This window comes from Syngnathus acus, chromosome 5 (genome assembly GCF_901709675.1).
Source record: "Syngnathus acus chromosome 5, fSynAcu1.2, whole genome shotgun sequence".
Classification (NCBI taxonomy): Eukaryota; Metazoa; Chordata; class Actinopteri; order Syngnathiformes; family Syngnathidae; genus Syngnathus; species Syngnathus acus.
The window spans coordinates 10775008-10793794 of record NC_051091.1 but is presented as its reverse complement, the minus strand read 5'-3'; the positions used below and the strand labels follow the sequence as shown (position 1 = coordinate 10793794).

Below are 18787 nucleotides of genomic sequence, written 5' to 3'. Positions count from 1 at the left end.
GCCCATACTGATGCCAGCTTTATTATTCCGGCCAGCTCCTGCAGGATATATAGCAGAGCGTTGGGTCAGCATGATGAAGAATCAAACAAAACATGCACCTTTGTAGGCCTGAAAAATGACTTTGAAAAGCCTCCAGGATGGGAAAAATATCCCCTTAATATTATCTGACATCCCACAGACTTAATTCCTGTATGCAGGTTGGCCAAAGATGAATGCTGCATAACTCCAACACATAAAGGAAATACAGCATATTTCACAAGTGAACTATATCAGAAAATTGTTTTATAGCTTCATTATTAAAATATCAAATGGTTATTAGTACTGAGTTGGATGACTTTTTAGTTTTACTTGAGTGATATTATTTAAAGGCCTTTTCACACTGCACTTAGGTTTTCTTGGTGTTCGCCGCAGGGCATCTTAAAAGGACAACAGTTGTTAATCTGGCATCATTATGATCATTTGTGATTAATTATGATATGATTCTTTATATTATTTAATCTGTAGTGCTATCCCAACTTTGAAGAGATGGCGATGAGAAAAGGTGATGTAGCGGCCGCTTGCAATTGTCAATAAATAGGGCGAGCCATGCAAATGATGACTTGGGGCTCTAAAGCACTAACTTGAAACGAGGAAGTATGCAAATGCGACACTCCAAATTGAAATAGCTAAAGAAACAACATGGCTCGGCTGTTTGAATAGTTTTGAATATTATTCATCCCTCAACTGTAAGGAATGGATTGTGGGATATCGTATCACGCACATAGTTGTGCCTTTGAGGTTGAATTTGTGAGTCACAAAAGGTTTCCAGGACTGATGCCACAAAAGATCACGCACTATTTTGAATTCAAGTATAGCACCTTCAGGAAAAAAAAGTTGGTCAGCATTTCTGTGCATTTCATTCTGTGCTCAACTTTGTCTTCCTGTAGGCAAAAAAATAAAAAATGCTGCCAAGGCAGACACTCGCATAGCTGCTGTGTTTATCAGAAGAACTTGTATACTGCATTCCACTCATTTTTCCATTTCCACTATTACTACAAACACGGCTGAAAAATGTAATCCAAACTTATCTTAAATTCACACTTCAACAAATTTATCAATCTCTTTCTGAGCATAAGCGGCAACGTCATTTCTGATGTTTATTTTCTCCAAACAAACAACAGAAGAAGTGGCTGGGTGACATCCACATGGAGATGAATGCACAACACAACGCTTTCATCTAAAAAAAAAAAGGTGGGGGGGTACAGCACACCCTGAAAATGACCCCCGAGATATGTTTGACTGCCAGAGGAATTTCACAATCCAATGAATGCCAGCAACATCTTTTTTTTTGGTAAAGCCTCTTAGGATTAGTCAGATCTCTAGTAGTCAGCATGTTATTAATATAAAACCATGTAGAATGTGTCAAGAACATAAATCTCCCGGTGAGAAAGTGTGATGGCGCTTCGGCCTAATGGAATGGATGCGGCCAAGGGGTCAGTGTACTCGACTTGTGAGCAATAAGCAGAGTTGGCTGACCTAATTAAATGCGCGCCTGGCTCTCCTATCGCCTGGTTCCTCCATCAGCCAAGACGGAATGAATAATTAATCAGAATAAATATTATTAATAATAATAAATTTATAATGTAGTTGAACTGTAATATAACGTCACATTGAGTTGTCACTTTTTATCATACACAATGAATGAATGAAGTTATATTTATTTACCTAAAGATTTTGGTTGCAGTCCTGAGGTACTACTGTACGTCTACTACAAATTTCTGACGCGAAGAAACCATTTTTTTTTGCCATACAAGAATAAAGTGTAATTGCACATCTACTACAGTAGGTGGCAGTGGTGCTCACATTGCCAGTGTGTGCAGGGACTATTAGCTGTAAGGAGATATAAATTGCAGTGAACAAACTCTTTCAAGACATCATGGATAAATATTTAACAAGGATGAAAAAAATCGAAGGAGATTTAAAAATCAATGTTAATATAGTTCTTTTTTCATAGGTTGATCTATATTTCATTTAATAAGGACACTGTCAGGCAGAGGTACACTTACAACCATTTTGAAGACATGATATTAATAGTCACGAAATGTTTTCTATCATCTAATAATTGAGAAGCAGTGAATTGGAACAACTTGGAAGTCAACCTGTATCATGACATTGGCGCAAACATTGTATTTGCCATATCAGTAGCACATTTGTAGGAGCTAGCCCGACTCATTGGCAATAAATTAGCACTTACAGCGAGAGTTGATAATAAGATTCCGCTTATATTAAACTGCAGCACACATTTGGCTTGAACCACGTCGCCGCGAGAAGAACTGCCTCGCGCTCATACTGCTGCAGGGAAGCTCATTTGTTATACAGTGACACATTAGCAATAAGTCACAGCCGCGTGACCGCCTCCGCTAATTAGCCTGACCATCAAACCTAAATGGCTATGGCTACCTAATGCCATTATGGATAATAGGAAATAAAGTTTGAGGGACTGTAAAGCTCATCACACGACAATTAGGCCCAAATTGGTGATTGCTAACATAACTTAAAAAATGCCAACTGGACACAAAGTGAGGTACACTTTTGTCCTATGGCTAGTTATCGAATATTGTGCATTTCAATTCGGCAATAGGTTTTTAAAGATGAAATTACTTTAACCTCTAGTGTTAGATGATCCCGAGTTTGGTCTATTTGGAATTCAACCAACATTTTGGCGAGTGAGAGCCCAGGTAATTGAGCATTGCGGAAATATTGTCAGATATTATTGCATAGTTTTATTTACTGGCAGCATACCCAGAGCCTTTTCTTATATTTTGCTCACCTCAAGTCGCTCTCGCCTCTCAATGGTATCTTTTGCAATGGATCTCATTATTTTGTTTGCATTTTACCTGAAGTGGTTGTCAAGTAGTGTTTAATCTAACAGGAGAAAATCAGTGTCGCTTCTGAAGCTGGTGATTACGCCGACATTGCTCCTGGTTATGGTGACAAGATTCCCCTGATTCTATAGATACTAAGAAGAGACTGAAAACGAGAAGTGTGGGAGTGCCCCGAGCTGTGCGGTATTCTACTGCAGCGGGACTCGAGCTGGAAACACAGGTTGGGAGGCAAACAGAAATTGACCATCACTTTTCCACTTTAACAAAAGAGACGTTTAACAGGTAAACAACCTCCGGCTTCAATTATAGAGGCGGCGCTTGGGTGATTGGAAGCTCGGCTCAAATTAAATCATCTGCTGCAAATCACAGGGACGGGGGGGAATTACAACAGATTACAGTCCGGCCGTGCCCATTGCCAGGGAACAACGGTCTCTAATCTGTTTTAATTCCACAGCTAATCAAGAATTCAGCAGCGGCTCCCATAATCCCAAACAAAACATCAAAGCGGCGTGGTCAAAACTCACAAGATACATATTTATGTCCGTCGCTTTACTGGTCCGTCTGCCTGAAAGGGAGGCGAAGTGAAAGCAACATCTTTGGCTGTCTGTTCACATGCATTTAATGTCATCTGTGAGCTGCTTTCACTTCTGATCTGCATCACATTGCGTGGAGGGAATGCCTCAACACTAAGCCTGGCTTTAAGCTGTGGAACTTTAAAAGCACCGCACTTCCTCTTTCAATTACTCAGTCCACCGGGAGGCCCCAGGCTTCAATTGTGAAATGATTCCAATAAAAAATCACCCCCAAAGTCTGACATTTTTGGAGTTCAACCAATCTTTTCTGGGGAAATAAAACCCATCACAGAAAGTTTTTGGATGGGTGGATTCAAAAACACAACAAAGTGACAGTATCACTCTGTAAACACCTTCTTGTTTCTATTAGACACGTTTTAATTTGGTGATAACTCAAATTATTATGCATGTCAGAATGCGCCACTAACGCAGTACTAAAGTCAAAATAACACTTAATACTTGTGAAAAACACTTGAGTTGACAAAGGTTTTATGATGTAGGCACACAAATAAATAACACAACTTGGAAGTCAACATGTGATTTAAATAACTCGGGAGGATCCACACAGGTTTACTGCTACTTTAAGCTCGCTGCCACCTTTTAATCGTCAAATCAATCTTTGGGGCTTTCTACTAAAATGGCTTCCAGAGCACGTACATGTTGCTAATGCACTACCACGGCATTTCGAATGCACAGCAGATACACCGACTTCTGAATCTCACTTAAGCTAAGTGCGGGCCAAAAGTAATCATCTTAACAAGACAAAATGTTGCCTTTGATAGATGCACTACCAGCTCCACTTTCTCGGTTAAGCGCTTCCATTTATCTTTTAATCTACCGACGATACATGCATAGATAAACACTCTGTCCTGTCACATGGCTTCCTGTTATTCCATTTCAGTTTCATTTTGCCAAGTATATTTTTTTGGGGGGGGGCAGTGCCCCACACAGCCACCCCTAGCTCCACCACTGATTATGACCAATAAATAAAGGAGAAAGAGAGTAAGTCAGTCCAGTTTAAATAAAAGCGTATGTAATGTGTAATATTTGTACTTTATTTACCGTTGTTCCTGAATGTAATGTGTAGTATTTGTACTTTATTTACCGATGTTCCTGAATTTTGAACAGTGATATATATTGTTTGTTGTTTTTTTTTTAATGTTTTTTATTCTTTAAATCATGTTCGAAATAAAGATTCATTCATTCGTTCAATGTCTGGTGATGACATGTCGTTTACCTAAATTTGGTTGTAAATATTGTAGTGGCGGTTTGCAATATCAATACAATATTGACTGTAGACGGGTAATTTAAGACATGAAATTTGCAATAGGCACATTAGCTTTGTTTGAGTGTGGAATGTGTGTGACTGTGAACTCTGCCTTTTACACACCCCTTTCTCCTGGCTCACAGTAATCGCTTGGCAGTAACACTCCATGTGGAAAAATAATCATAGCAAAATACAGTGACATAGAAAATATTACACGGCAAAAGCACAATAATAATAAAAAAAATATTTGAGCAGTGAAGTCGCAGTAAGATTGGATGAATGTATATTTTTCCTGGTGGATAGGCCAAGTGTTTGTTGCCCAACCAATCTTTCTGATACCGTGTGACAAATATCTTGCTTTGCAGGTTAGGTGGTAGATTAAATCCTTAGTCACCGAGAGCTTAAAAAAATGATTCACAGCGAAGACGGTCGAAAAAAGATGACTCCAAATGAACGAGAGGTGAAGCTGCAGGGGGAAAAGAGGGCAGGCGAGATGATGCGAAACCACAAAGGTGGTGGGGGCGGCATCTGTGGGTGTCCTTGAGAAGGCCTGACTCATTACTGCAGAGGCACAGCCAAGTGCCATGGCGATGCTCAGAAAAGTGAGCGGCGGCCTGCAAGAACACTTCAAAAATATGACAAAGACCGCCCGGTCTGGCATCGATGCAGGTGGCAGAAATGCAAATGGGCTTTTTATATTTCATGCGTCTGGCGGTCTGGTAATAGGGAACGGCGTTAATAGCAGATGACATGCAAGGTGCATCTGGATGCTTTCAATGGCAGAACGGCGTAGGCGGATTCATTTGAAGTCTCCAGCAGCGTGGGCTTTAGTCTACTACACAGCTGCCTGATGCTCTTATTGCTTCACATGCTGTCCACTGTATCCATCTACTTTCCAAATATGCTCTAATTAACAGACGCCATCATGCATCTGGTTGCTCGCGGCTGTCAAGTAGAGTGTAAAGCCTTCTTTAGGGCAAGCAGACAGCAGGAATGCTTGGTCACACACAGTCTCCATCATCCAATTATGGACTGAAATGTTCATGCAGAAGTGGTCATCTTTTGAAATGATTTTTATAATGGTCATGTTTCATATCTTTTTCATGATTTTTAACAGTGCAGTTGATAAAACGGCCATTAATGTCAGGAAAGGGAAACTACAAGTCGCCCAAGTCAGCTATTTATTGAAGTAGAATTGCTCACAGTGTGTTTTAATGAGTTTAAAGCTTGTGGGAAAGATAAAAAAAAAAAAAAAGCTGGCTGCTTCTACAGTGCAGCTTTTCACCTATAGCAGGGTGGTCTGGCTCAAAAAATATCTGCACTAAATTTGAAACAGAAGCCTCGCAAGGTTAGTTGTGCTTAACTACCAACATTACAAGTTTAAAAAAAAAAAAAAACTCTACTAATGTGGCTCCACACACTCTGCTCTTAACTGAATGTACTGTGTGCACGAAGAAGGTCACGCCCCGAGGAGATCCGTACATCACATTCAATAGGTTGTTTGGCATTGACCTTCTCCTTCACAACGGAATTACTGGATGTGCTCCAAATTCCGGCAGGATATATTTCATATTTAGAGTTCTCACATTGAGTCTGCCTTCGTTTGAGGAGAATTCATTAGCGGGTTACACTGTGTCCTGTGCACTGGTATAATGTCACACTGATTACAATGTCAGACACTGCTACCTCTGACCTGCACACACCTATTATTCTAAAAAAAAAAGAAAAAAAGCACTGAGGTTTCTTTGAAATGTAAAGTGCATTGTAAATACAATTATTATTATTATTAATATAATCAGCATTATTATTATTGCTGTATTTTATTATTATTATTGTTTTAGTTTTTATTTGAATTATTATTATTATTATTATAAAAGACATGTATGTCAGGCTTTAAAAAGTATTGTGGTGAACTAAAATGAACCACGTGGATGTTGAGAAATCAGTTTGTTTGCGCAACGCAAACATGGCCAAAAGATGCAAACCAGCGGGAGGTAAAGCCACCGCATGCAACACGTCTCAAGGGCCCGGCCGGGTCAGCCGAGTGACATGCCAGGCTAAGGAGATTACAGCCTGCTAACACACCAACTGAGGGCTGCCCTCTTTAGTAGCCACCGGCAAGCATAACATGTGGTCAACATGCACAAGTGTGCAATGCAAGGGGGGGGGGGGGGGTGTTCCTCGCTAAACAGTGCAGTTCAAACAAACACACTTGCTGATGTTCTTCTTTTATTAATGAGGCTTTTACAGGAGTAACTTGAGAAAAGCCAGAGCTTGCGTCATGTTCAGACCAGCCCGCCACCGAGCTAGAAGAACAATGACAGATTTATTTTTGTTTTGTCTTGCAACTAGGCTTGCAAAAGAAGACTGACAATGACACGCGCCGGTGCAGCGACACCACAACTTCGCTGTGATTTATCTTCAGGGCATTCGTCACGATGTCTGTATTGTCTACTGTATGTATGGAAAGATATTTGTGGCACTGATGGAGAAACAAAGGCACAGGGAGTCAGTGCTTGTTGTAAGGGTGAGACGATGACGCAAGCGACGGCAATAGAGGACTATTGCCGCACACGTAACCCTTGTAGGTTTTTGCCTCTATGTGTACACAGCTGTCCCTTGCTCCAAGATAAATTTCTCCTTCAGTTAACAAAACCTTGGGGGGGAAAAAAAAAACCTGACAAAAAGCCACACCATTTGACAGTGATAGCTTGCCACATACGATTTGGTAATACGAAGAGGAAGAAACAACACTGCCAGTGTTCTACAGCCTGAACATGAAATTCTGGCACTTGAGTAATTGATTGTGTCCGCGGGCGACATTCTTAAGCATGCTTCTATCTGACACGTCGTTCCTATTCGCTGGCTGGCAGGGAGGAGGAAACAATAGCAAACCTTTTTACAAGATGGACCATGTCAAAGATTAATTCTACATGAGAAGATCTTCTAAGGCTGTGCTTTGGTGTTGTTTCTTGGAGAATTCCCACTTGCTGGTTAAAAACCTCCCCATGAGATCCTGCTTTGATTCCAGTGCTCATAGTTCCCTTTCAGCGCGGCAAATCTGGGAAGCCTCCCAGGCTCCGGCCAGAATACAAAACGGCAGATTGTTGAAGAGCTTCCGAGCCGCGGGACAAGCTGGTAGAATCCGAGGAAAGAGAAACATCACGTGCTGCGCCTGATGACATGTCCTCTATCGCTGCACCATTTAACCTTTCTCAGGCTTCAAACACAGAGACCGGTTGCCATCGATATTTGCCGAGACGAGCATACACGGGGGATGAGCATTATCAATTACCGTAGTGTAGGTTCCTTGATCGACTGAAGGAGAATAGATTGGTTCTTTTTTAAATGTTGATTTTGATGAGGAGTACGGGAGAACCCCTAGTAGTTAAATCTGAAATTTGCATGATGCATATGTGCTGCAAATTTACACCAAAAGTACCAACCATTGCAACCTGATACAAAAGCCATGTCAAAGAAACTAGAACAAATGTTGCTAATTTGCCTGGTGACCCACATTAAATCCCCAGCGAGCGAGCCATCACTGGGACCTGTCCCGTTTTTTCGGTAGAATACCCTGAGCCATTCTGACATCTTATCTGCAACTCTTCTTTGAGGAAAGCAGTTGTTGGCAAAATAATCACTATCAAGCAATGTTTTCATGTTACATATTGTACAAGACAGAGAAAAGAAAAATGACTTCAATTGATTTCAATTCACATTTCCTTGAGTCCCTCGAACAGACATTCTGCCCCATTTTGGATGCCTCGTCTACCCGAGATCAAGAAAGTACTCCCTCATTTTTCAAGCAGGTTAAGAACAACAAAAACTGTTGTTGCTGTAAATATGGACATTATCGATCACAGCCCGTTTGAGCTCCCTAACTAGACAAAAGAGTTAGAGTACAGCATTCAAGCACTGGAACTTTTTATTCCTCTCTTCAGAGATGCAAGTAAATATTTTTTTTAGAAGAAATAATAATTTACAATTTTTTTTCTAGTTGTGTGTGTGTGTGTGTTTGTGTGACCAACCTGAATCTCCTCGTAGGCCTCGTCGATGGTGGTGACTTGGTGCTGCTCGTGGAGCGCCGGCTCGTCGCAGAAGAAGCACACCAGGCTCTTGTCGGTGAGGCAGAAGAGTTTGACCTTCTCGTGGTCCTTGCAGGGGTACGAGCTGCGCTGGGCGTTGAGGATGGCGTCGAGCGGGAAGGCCGAGTAGCGCTCCACGATGTTGGACAGCTTGAGGCTGGGCGACAGCAGCGGGTCGGCAAAGGTGCGCCTGCACTCGGGGCAGTCGCGCGCGCCGTGCGGCTCCTGCCGGCTCCAGTGCTCGGTGATGCACTTGCGGCAGAAGTAGTGCTCGCACCCGAAGCTGACCGGATCTTGGTAGATGCTGAGGCAGATAGAACACAGGAGCTCGTCCTTCAGACAGCAAGCCATTTGCAAAGAAAAGGGGAATGCCGCACCACACTCAGGCGCACTTAATCCTCACTTGGGCGGTTCATTGCAATGGAGGAGGAACAATTTGGAATCCTTTGATTCGTCTTGAATAAAAAAAAAAGAGAGAAATAAATCATTAATCATTAAATATGACCTCCAGTGAACATGCAGTGTCATGTAAGTGTCATTTTTGTGAACATGGGATAACGTTTGGTGGAATGCTACACCGTAATCCGGCCGGTAACCTCGCACTAAATTCAATAAAGAAGAAGAGGAACTTGATATGATAAACAAAGGACAACAATGGATGACATTTTGTGTTATTTCTTCTTGCCATATGGCTCATCCATTGAGCAGAGCAGCAAGTGGAAATCCCCCTACATGAGACTTCCACTCCAAAGTAGGTGTGGGCAAAGCATGGCCTGCTAAATTCTTGATTCTGACCCACCAAGTACTACTCCACCAGCTTGTCTCGAATGGATGCTCCTCTGACGTCACACCCCGCTGATCTTAGAATGAACACATTTAATTCGAAGGCACTTGCAGATGTTCAAAAATCAACATTCATCACACTGTGCACTACTAAGTGCAGTGTGAAAAAGCCTTCACAGTGCACATTCACATTTTAATGTATCAACATTGACTTCCATTGCAAGGAAGGTAATGAAGCGCACTTGATTGATTGCAAAATGAAAACCTTATACACTTTTTATTGTGAAATAGATGAGTTCGTAATATAAATTAAATGGATTAAAACTGAAACTAAATCAAAATGCAATGAAGGGATAGTTTAGGAAAGGAAGATGCCAGGTTTAAACCAAAAGAGCACTTAAAATGTGCACCTGTATACATTTATTTTTAATCACAACTGTCCACATTCAATCTGCAGTAGTCTGCAGTATCGAAGTTCCTCCCTGCCGGTGTCGCTATCTAACAAGCTGCCTTCTTTTCGTGGAGTTTATCAGCTTGGCTACACCGCAGAACGTTTTACATGCAGGCAGAAAAAAAAACCTGCTTTATTCCTGGCTCACTTGTTCACCTTTAGTTTGTCTTGTTTGAGGGTGAAGCAGATTTGTCTACACAAGCGACACGACCACCAGCAACAGCAGCAAAGGGGAAAGAGATGAGACCGGACAGAGACCCTTTAAATAGTCCTTTAAAAAGCTACGCGTAAAGCCGGAAACCGCAAGAGGTCGCGCTAAGGTTTAAATGCAAAGTACGTTTGACTGCAAAAAGTGAAATAACTGCTTAAAAAGAGAGAGATTGTTGGTCTTACCAGAAGCTGTGAAATGACATCAGCAGCTCCTCCGAGGTAAGTCTCCACCAGGAAGAAGAGCAACACACAGCGGCAACAAGCGCAACCAACTGGCCGGTAAGACGAGGGGTGCTCTTGAGGCAAATGTATTAATAGAAGCCGAGCAGTTGGTCAACTATTCATAAAAATCGACGGAAATCAAATTATATTTCTCTAGTGTTTTTCTTTTTTAAGTAGTTTTGCCACTGAGGCGTCCTCGTGAAATGTTGCAATTTAATTTTATTCTAATACCTTCCCTGAATGATTGAACGTTCCAGATTTCCTCCACGTTCTCGTCTTCGGTTTTGCTTAAATTAAAATGAAATATCCAAGCACTAGAATTCTTTATTACCACGTCGATGCAACGGTTTAATTTTTAAAGCATTTGAATTGAGAAGCAAAACAAGAAACCATAAGCATTTAATGCGCATTAATAGTAAAAAAAGAGCTGCTGTTTCTGCTATCATCCAGCAAGTGGCAGCATTATCTTACCAAAAGCTTATGAATGAACGTGCAAGCTTGGGTTACCTGTTTAATCCCCATACAGTACATACAATAAATATATTCCACTTACATGCACGTACGCACGCACACACCCACACTATTAGTTTTCTTCAATTTGGCCTTTACTGACCTTGACCACAAGAGGGCAAAAATGTTTCAATTAGGCCTGATTGCTGGTGTGTGCAAATTCCACTTTAAGAGGCATTCATGCATTTTATTCCACACTCTCCTGCTCAGGCAACTCTTTTCCCGTTTCCTGCTTTGGCATACTGAACTCTTCCTCCTGTCCAAGGCAGAGCTTCAAGTCTCCTGGTGGTATGGGTGAACCTCCATCTCCTATGTTGAACGTGATATTAACATTGACATGCGGACCGGCGCTCACAGGGCTGAAGGTGCATGAATGGACACTGGACCCTGATGGGGAATGCTGAGGGTGCAGGGCTCCAATGGACTCCTGGCTGCTGTGTGAAGAGGCAGTGTCGTCGCCGGAGTCGTGGCTGGAACTGATCTCGGTACTCTGCAGCAGGCAGTGTTGTTCCCTCGGCGAGATATCCACGAAGGAAGTACGCGCAATTTGGACCTGCGACAGGTGGAGGGAATCAGCATCACATTCTTTCATGTCCACAATAAACCACAAAATGATGATGATGATGACTCACTTCATCGCAACTCTCATTGTGTCCATTGGTGATGTCTTTGGTATTAAAGTGTGCAGTGCCTAACAGTGACAGCAGATCACATTAAAGTAAGTGTGAGTTTTGTCAGCGAAACACTGAATGTAGAATAGTGTTTGTAGAGTGATACTGTCACCTGGAGGCATTCTGCAAGTATTACTGGATTTACATGTATAGCATGTAAATTCAAGACAGACACAAGAAAGGCAAATAAAAAGCACAAACCTTTGGTCCAGCTTTTCTTATAAAGAACCAGGAGAATGATGGCGATGATGACAAAGAACACAACTGTCACGACAATGCTGGCAACTGCTGCAGCTGTGGTAAACAGAAACAGGATGATTTCAACAACAAATAATACATTATTATTCTTATTTGTAGGATTCATAAATTAAATGATGAAATAAATTAAAAACATTAAAAAATAAATACTAAGATGTTCTTATTTTATTACTTACAGTAAATGTATTATTTCCCAAACCTTAAGGTGCATTTTGACAAAACCATGCCATAGACACTTTATTCGGATAATTAAATTGTGAAGAAAAAAATTTCACCGTCAAGTCACATTTTCATAAATTAAGGCTCACGTGGTCACATACCTAGTTCACCGTCAGCTCCTGGGCTTTTTGTCAACGAGGATGACAATGATCCATCCAAAACAGCCGGTCCAAAGAAAGGGTCCACAGTCCCCCCTGAGACCACGCTCGTCTGAGTGTGTGGCAACAGGCCAGGCTTGCACACTGTATCGGACGTGGAAGTGCCTTCTCTTAGCACAGGCCTCCCGTAACAGCTACACACAAAACACGTCTGATAAGTAAGCTGTGAAACTGTCACACATAGCCAGAGGCACTTCACTCACTTTGTGTGAGGCCGACAAGGCTCCGTGGTGGAGGACGTGTCGGAGAATGTCCCGTTACGGCACCGTTTGCACTTGACGTTGGAGTCAGCCGTTCCTGGAAAACACAGCACGCCATCCGATCTACAAGGTTCTTTGGTAAAGAACAACTTTCTGAGAGATAGGGATAATCTTGACACCTGGCATAAAGACTTCATAACCAGCTTTGCAAGACGTGTGTTGATGACAGGCAGTGCAGTGTTCATCAGAATTCATGATGCAGTACATGCCAGGTCGACACGCACACTTGGACATGGCGCTGGGGGAGCAGGCGCTGGCAACCTGCAGGCCTTTGTCTTGGCAGATAAAAAGATAAAACGTCACACAATGTAGACAATGACAATATGGAGGGGATTTGTCACGACTCACGAGCTTTGCATTTGGCGCAAGGGAAGCAGTTTGGTGCGTAGTTCCAGCTCTCCATATACTGCTCATGTTGACATGGCTCACACACGCTTTCTGATGTTCCGTTGCACTCGCGCGTCAGCCGCGAACCTGCAAGAGGGAAAAAAATCTTCCATATTTTAATGTGCATTGTATAGTTTATTGCGTCTGTTGTATTACAATTTAAAATGTCAATTGTAATTCATCTACCACTAAAAACTGAAAAATTATTTTCTGTAGTAAATTTACAGAATAAAAAAATTATTCACGTATTGATTTAATTTTACACAGGATATTTCAATGCTTTTTAAATGTTGGAATTTAAATGTTTTGAAGTCCCTGAAAGTAGATGAAAATAAATGGAAATTTTAAAGTACTATTAAAATATTTGTCATGTCTCTTTATATTAAAAAACTCTTTATTATTGGAGCAAATGAGTTCTAATATTTCATAGTTATGTTGCTTTACACTTTATTTGTTATCTAATGAAAGCATTCCAAAATTTACCGGGAGGACACTTTTTGCAGCATAGGCCCGAAGCCTCCAACAAGTATTCGCGATCCGGGTTGTTGCACTTTCTGTTCGCCTCGACATGGTAGGGCAGCGACAACACCTGCTGGATAGAACAAAACGTCTTTGTTAACCTATGCAAACATTAAATTACCACTTAAAATGAAATACCTCGAAATATTTTGCTTAAATAAAATAAATAATACAACACAATATGATGAGAAAATTTCCCCTATGGGCAAAATCCACAACAAAATAAACCTGGGGGGGAAAAAGTTGATAAATTGTTTAATTTCACACTTGATGGGTGGGCAGGCACTCCAGAGATCCAACTATTTGTATATAACCCATATATTTTTTTTAATTCTTGATAGAGGAGCTTGAAACAGTAGCACACCATCTTACAAAAAAAGCTGCAGCAACAGGCATAAAGGCGGCCTTTGTTCCCCACCTGAGGCATAGCGAACGTTTATCTCGACCATCTGCGAAGCCTTGGAAAAATGCTTGCAACCGTATTTTCTACCTTACACCACAACAATATACTCACTGAAACATTTAGTTGACAAGCAATCATGCTGACAGCAGAGAAATTGTGTGACAGGAAACGACGGCTGCAACTCAGAAGTATCGGTTTAAGGAGAACAGTTTTTTTTTTTTAAGGCTGAACAATAAATTTACTAAGACTTCAAATTTAATAACCACCAAATATATTCATAATTAAAGTCGATGCTCGCAGCATTAAAGTCAATCAAAATATATCTTCATGGTTAAGTCACCATAAAATCCAAATGTAGCTCATGTTTAACAACTCCAAAAAGCAAAACAAATTGCACACCAACACTGACAAGCGACATGCAAACAAATGTAACACACCTTGAGCGTGTGCACACCCAGCAGCATCATCAGCAGCACCAAGATGTCCTTCATCCCGTCCCGTCAGAACATTCAAGTCGGCAGAGCTGTGCAAAAACATCAGCGGTTTCCTTCAAGTGATTGACTGGAGGAAGGAAATTCTGTAAGACTGCCGCTCGCAAGAACCCGCTCTCATGTGTGACCCCCCCCCACCCCACATGCAAACGACACACTGAAATTAACAAAATGCAGCAAATTGTACGATTATCTCACAATCACGAATGCAGTGGTGCCTTGAGATACGAGTTTCAGTCATTCCATGACCGTGCCCATTACTCAAAACATTTGCATTTATAATCATCATTCCCCGTTGAAATGAGTAACAATGTCATTAATCTGCCTCTTTAAAAAGAAAGCACATATTCAACTTTATAAAAACATAGGGTAGCAGTAAATTTAAGAATTAAACAGTTAGTATTAGCAGAATTTAGTCTACATGTGTTGCCCCACCATTTGTGTCCAAATCTCTATCACTACATGTCACTCAAATTGACGATTTCTGCCAACAGCAGCTGGAAGTGAATCTCCTTGATCTTCCCAATTATATTCTAATTCGCACATTTATCATTTGATGTGTGGTTCAACGACAGCATCTGCAATTAGATGGGAAGTTTTCTTTTTTAAATTTTGTCTGTGGTGGCTAATGATACTTCCTTCATTTGGACTTCTGAGAGACTAAATAAACTGCAGCCCCGGCAAGATTTTTGAAAATGACTCAACCCACAATTGTGAAATGTGCAAAGAAGAGCACTGTCTAAAAATAGCTTGTTCTTTTTGTCTTCCGTTTCCACAGCGGTGTAATGCTCAGACGTCTGCTTCACATCCTTGAGGCTGCTGACATTCACTTCAATGTCATTGTATGGTATTGTTACATTTTAAAACCTCTTCCTGATGTTTGCATTTCAATTTGCTTAGCAGTGGTAATAGATTAACCTAAGACTAACAGTTTGAAAATGTTGACGACAGTGATTTGACAGCAGCCTTGAGACCTCATATTGGCATTTTCTTTGTTCTTTCTGAAATGCCCTAAGACACCACAAGATGGCGCTAAAGCCCTGTTTAAATAGGAACAGTATTATGTACGTATAGAACATACACGCTTCCTGTATTTTTAAAGCTTGTGATGGAATAACGGTTTAACTGTTAGTGACATTTTTGGAGTCATAAATTACCTTTATTATCTACTTAATGGAACTGGGACTTTAGTGGACCAGCCAGGACATTGTATGAACTGTAAAGTGTTCTAAAATGATCAGTATATTTATTTGACATAACAGACATAATTACACAACATTCATAATTTCTTGTAAAATCTATTTTTGCCTTACAGTAAGAGATTCTGGGCACGAGCCCTCCTGTGTGGACTTTGTATAGTCTGACTTTCTCCTTCATTCCAAAAGTATGTTAGACTTATTAAAAAGTAAATAACTGCGGATTTGTCTACTCTATAATTGGCTGGCAACCAGTCCTAGATGAATCCTGCCTCTCGCACAAAAGTCACTCACAAGTTGGTCCAAATGAGAACAAGCCTTACATAATAAAAAAAAACAAAGGGACATTTTTTTTTAGGGTCTGTCATCTGCGAAACAAAGGTACACGTCGTTTTCTTTTCTTTTTGGGCGAGATGTGCTCAAAGTGGTAACGGGGCAATGGAGTAAGAGGTGGCGCTTGGTCAAATGAAAAGGCTGTGAACATGTCATCCTGAAAAAAGAATAAGAAGCAAAATAAAAACACTCTTGAGAAGTCTTCAGTCAACAAATTGTGGTTTAAGATTATGCAGGCATAGCATCTCGTGAGGTCAAGTGGATTGTCTCACCTTTGGTGGCTCAGTGCACTCTTCCACGTGACTTCGTAAGTCAAGGTTGCTGGGTGGTTGCAAATACTGGTAGCTCCGAACCGTGTTGGACCAGCCCAAGAGGCAATTCTGGATAACAGCAGGGACAAGACATGAAGAAGTGAATTGTTGTTTTTGTGATATTACTATAAAAGTAGTCTTGACTGGAAAAGTGACCCATTCCTTCGTAACGCGTTAGCAACATTAAAAATGCTAAATCCATTTTACTTACAGAGGACAACCCCAAACTATCAGCTGGATTGAAGTTATTGCGGCAAGGTGGTTTGTAGTCATAAGGTGGCAGCAGGGTGGAGTGAGGGATGCTAACCCTGAATAATAAACACGCAAAAACAAGAGACCATTTTATAAAACCAACCACATGAAACTTACTTCATTTTGCCTTAAAAACCCACCCTTCCCAAACTATTTTAAAAAAAAAATCCCAAAACTATGATAATTTGTATTTTCTATTGCTGTTGAGATGGAACACTTGTGCAGGATATGTATTTATGTTATTACCTGACGAGAGCTGGTTTATCATTTGTGTGGGGGTGGGACCATTTGGGCCTGCTGCACAGCGGACAGGATTCGTTGGGGTCAATAGGGACGGGGAACAGTCTACTATTCAGCTTGTACAAGAATGTGCCTGGATGAAAAGGAGCCCAGATGAGCATCATTAAAACAGTGGGCACACCATAAGTGCAAAATGATGAAGCGCTTACACTGATGATTATGTGTGTAGACATTCAGGCTGTCGTTGACTGCAAACAGTGACATGACAGACTGCTTATGTGATAAATATCTATGAGGAGAACCGTGTGATGATCAGTATCAGGTGAAGACAACAAGAACCGCACAACCAGTGGCGGCGGGATAGCTCACTTAGGTTGAGGCTGTTGCATGCATTCGCTTTCGTTTTGCATTCGAAAGTCTTGGAGATCATTGTAGAAATCATCTGAGCGTTCTTCCAGGGACTTTTCCACATCAAGGACACCTGAACAGCAACACATCAAAATTCTCCACGTGTTCCATTCAACGGGTATACTATACTGGAGAAGCAACTTCTCTCAAGGCTTCTCAGTACGGCAGTAATATTAGGGTTTTTTTTCCCCCCAATCCTTAATCCTTCATTCTTTAAATTAAATTCTTCATTCTTGGGAAAGTTTGGCTAAAGGATGTTGCAGTCATGTTATTTAGTTAGACCTGGGTGAGTTTTAAATTAAACATATGTACCTGCTATCCAGTCATATCCAAGTAACGGCGGCATACTAGGGCCGCTGTCTGAGACCGGTTTCTCCAGGTGTTGCCCATTCTGAAATGTGACTCGAGCATCCTTTCGCTGTTAAAAAAAAAAAAAAAAGAGATCTGTAAACTTTTTAAAATGGTTTTAGAGAAAATTGTGTCTCTATGGAAGTAGGACCTCTTGGACCGACGTGACATAGTTCTGCTCACCTGTTCTTTATTGTGATGCGCCAGGCATGACTTTACAGCAGAAGGCCCCCAGTCGTCATCCTTGTGTGTTGATGGTCGGACGCATTCAACGGCAAAAGATGGTGACCAAATCGAGCCACGAGTTGGTCCCTCATTCATATCTGATATGAATGAATGATTTTATTTTGATTTAGAACATCAGAAGCAGCAAAATGTTACCTCTCTCTAAGTGCTTATCGCTTAACAACTTTATGAGTGCACAGGTGATGTAGAAAAAGGTACCTCATTTTAACGTTTAAAGAGATGGAGTATCACTAGATGCAGATCGACAGAAGCACTATTTGCATTTTGACATGGTCAATTTTGTGTCTGTAGATTGATCGATCGATCGATGGAAGGCGATAGATACATGCACTATTTTTGTGAACGTTGGTGGGGGAAGGGCGTTTCAATACTGCAAAAAACTAACAGATTTTTTTTCAAGGTTAAACCACAGTTCCATATTCTAGGTATTCAACTTTGGTTGTTAGTTGTAAGTTTCCGAGACTTGCTATTTGTTTTTGCCGTTTCAGAGACTTATTGTAAGAGTTACTTACCTCAACCACTTTCTTTTATTTTTCTCTTACAGTTTTGGTAAACTATTTGATTACATACTGATTACGTTACAAGACAAACGTCGTTTCACTCTAATGACATCCGTTACGACATCAAATTCGCGTATTCGTATATTTTTAAATCCGCGTTTAGAAGTGACGCCATTGCATGCACTTCAAACCACCGCCCCGTCACCATCGTCATAGCAACACACAAACCCGGTCATTTGATTGGTTAAGAGAATTCTTACCCACCATGCCTTGCTGTGAGCGCTCTTAAAGCGGCAGGCACGTTAAATTTGTATTTTCTAAGCGCCAGAGGGCGCCATTTGTATATACAGCGGAGCCTCGGTTTTCGACCACAATCCGTTCCAGAAGGCTGTTCGGGAAGTGAATCGTTCGAATTCCGAACCATGTTTTCCCATTACAAATCATGGGGAAAAAAATCCGTTCCAAGCAAAAAAACCCGCCTTTTTTAAGCATTTTTTCATTTGCGCATTTTTGTCCGATCGTGCAACTGCAGCGCACCGCCGAACGCACAACCGTAGCGCGTCGCCGACCGCGCAACTGCACCGCGCTGGTCGCATTATTGTGACAGAGCGGTCGCTAAA

General features: G+C 41.2%; 4 protein-coding genes and 1 long non-coding RNA gene across 9 annotated transcripts in view; 2 read left to right on the top strand and 3 right to left on the bottom strand.

The window, feature by feature from the left end:
- The window catches only part of trim62.1 (tripartite motif containing 62, tandem duplicate 1), a 22077-nt gene extending 11569 nt beyond the window's left edge, over positions 1 to 10508 (bottom strand). Inside the window, exons 1-2 of the mRNA XM_037252714.1 lie at positions 10419 to 10508; positions 8735 to 9246 (exon numbers count right to left, since the gene is read on the bottom strand). Of these exons, the coding sequence (XP_037108609.1) occupies positions 8735 to 9142 (408 nt within the window). The 5' untranslated portion in view covers positions 9143 to 9246; positions 10419 to 10508. The remainder of the gene's footprint in view (positions 1 to 8734; positions 9247 to 10418) is intronic.
- On the top strand, positions 10143 to 11680 carry LOC119123539. Its single transcript, XR_005098098.1, has 2 exons — positions 10143 to 10514; positions 11178 to 11680. It is a non-coding gene; the product is annotated as an uncharacterized LOC119123539 (long non-coding RNA).
- On the bottom strand, positions 10836 to 14435 carry tnfrsf1b (tumor necrosis factor receptor superfamily, member 1B). Of its 4 annotated transcripts, XM_037252720.1 has the most exons (10): positions 14280 to 14435; positions 13404 to 13512; positions 12882 to 13007; positions 12653 to 12808; positions 12477 to 12570; positions 12217 to 12407; positions 11840 to 11932; positions 11600 to 11658; positions 11384 to 11520; positions 10836 to 11278 (listed from the first exon to the last, which is right to left on the bottom strand). In XM_037252720.1, the coding sequence occupies exons 1-10, from the start codon at positions 14331 to 14333 to the stop codon at positions 11155 to 11157; spliced, it is 1143 nt and encodes a 380-aa protein (XP_037108615.1). In that variant the 5' UTR covers positions 14334 to 14435; the 3' UTR covers positions 10836 to 11154. The 4 variants fall into 4 exon arrangements, with proteins under 4 accessions (XP_037108615.1, XP_037108612.1, XP_037108613.1 ...); XM_037252717.1 differs by having other exon boundaries at positions 10836 to 11520; positions 14280 to 14433; XM_037252718.1 differs by having other exon boundaries at positions 10836 to 11520; positions 13404 to 13509; positions 14280 to 14433.
- mmel1 (membrane metallo-endopeptidase-like 1) overlaps positions 12514 to 18787 on the top strand; it is a 20085-nt gene continuing 13811 nt past the window's right edge. The window contains exon 1 of one of the 2 annotated variants that reach the window (XM_037252712.1): positions 12514 to 12633. Coding sequence is in view for 1 of the 2 variants with exons in the window: in XM_037252710.1 (XP_037108605.1) it covers positions 15168 to 15180 (13 nt within the window). In the remaining variant the exon portion in view is untranslated. Of the gene's footprint in view, positions 12634 to 15159; positions 15181 to 18787 lie in introns of those variants that run through there. The other variant, XM_037252710.1, reaches the window with a different exon arrangement.
- Positions 15563 to 18390, bottom strand: LOC119123537 (migration and invasion inhibitory protein). Its single transcript, XM_037252723.1, has 9 exons — positions 18180 to 18390; positions 17605 to 17744; positions 17386 to 17491; positions 17035 to 17146; positions 16875 to 16954; positions 16672 to 16798; positions 16385 to 16481; positions 16135 to 16242; positions 15563 to 16019 (listed from the first exon to the last, which is right to left on the bottom strand). Exons 2-9 carry the CDS (start codon positions 17740 to 17742, stop codon positions 15894 to 15896), a joined length of 894 nt encoding a protein of 297 aa, XP_037108618.1. The 5' UTR covers positions 17743 to 17744; positions 18180 to 18390; the 3' UTR covers positions 15563 to 15893.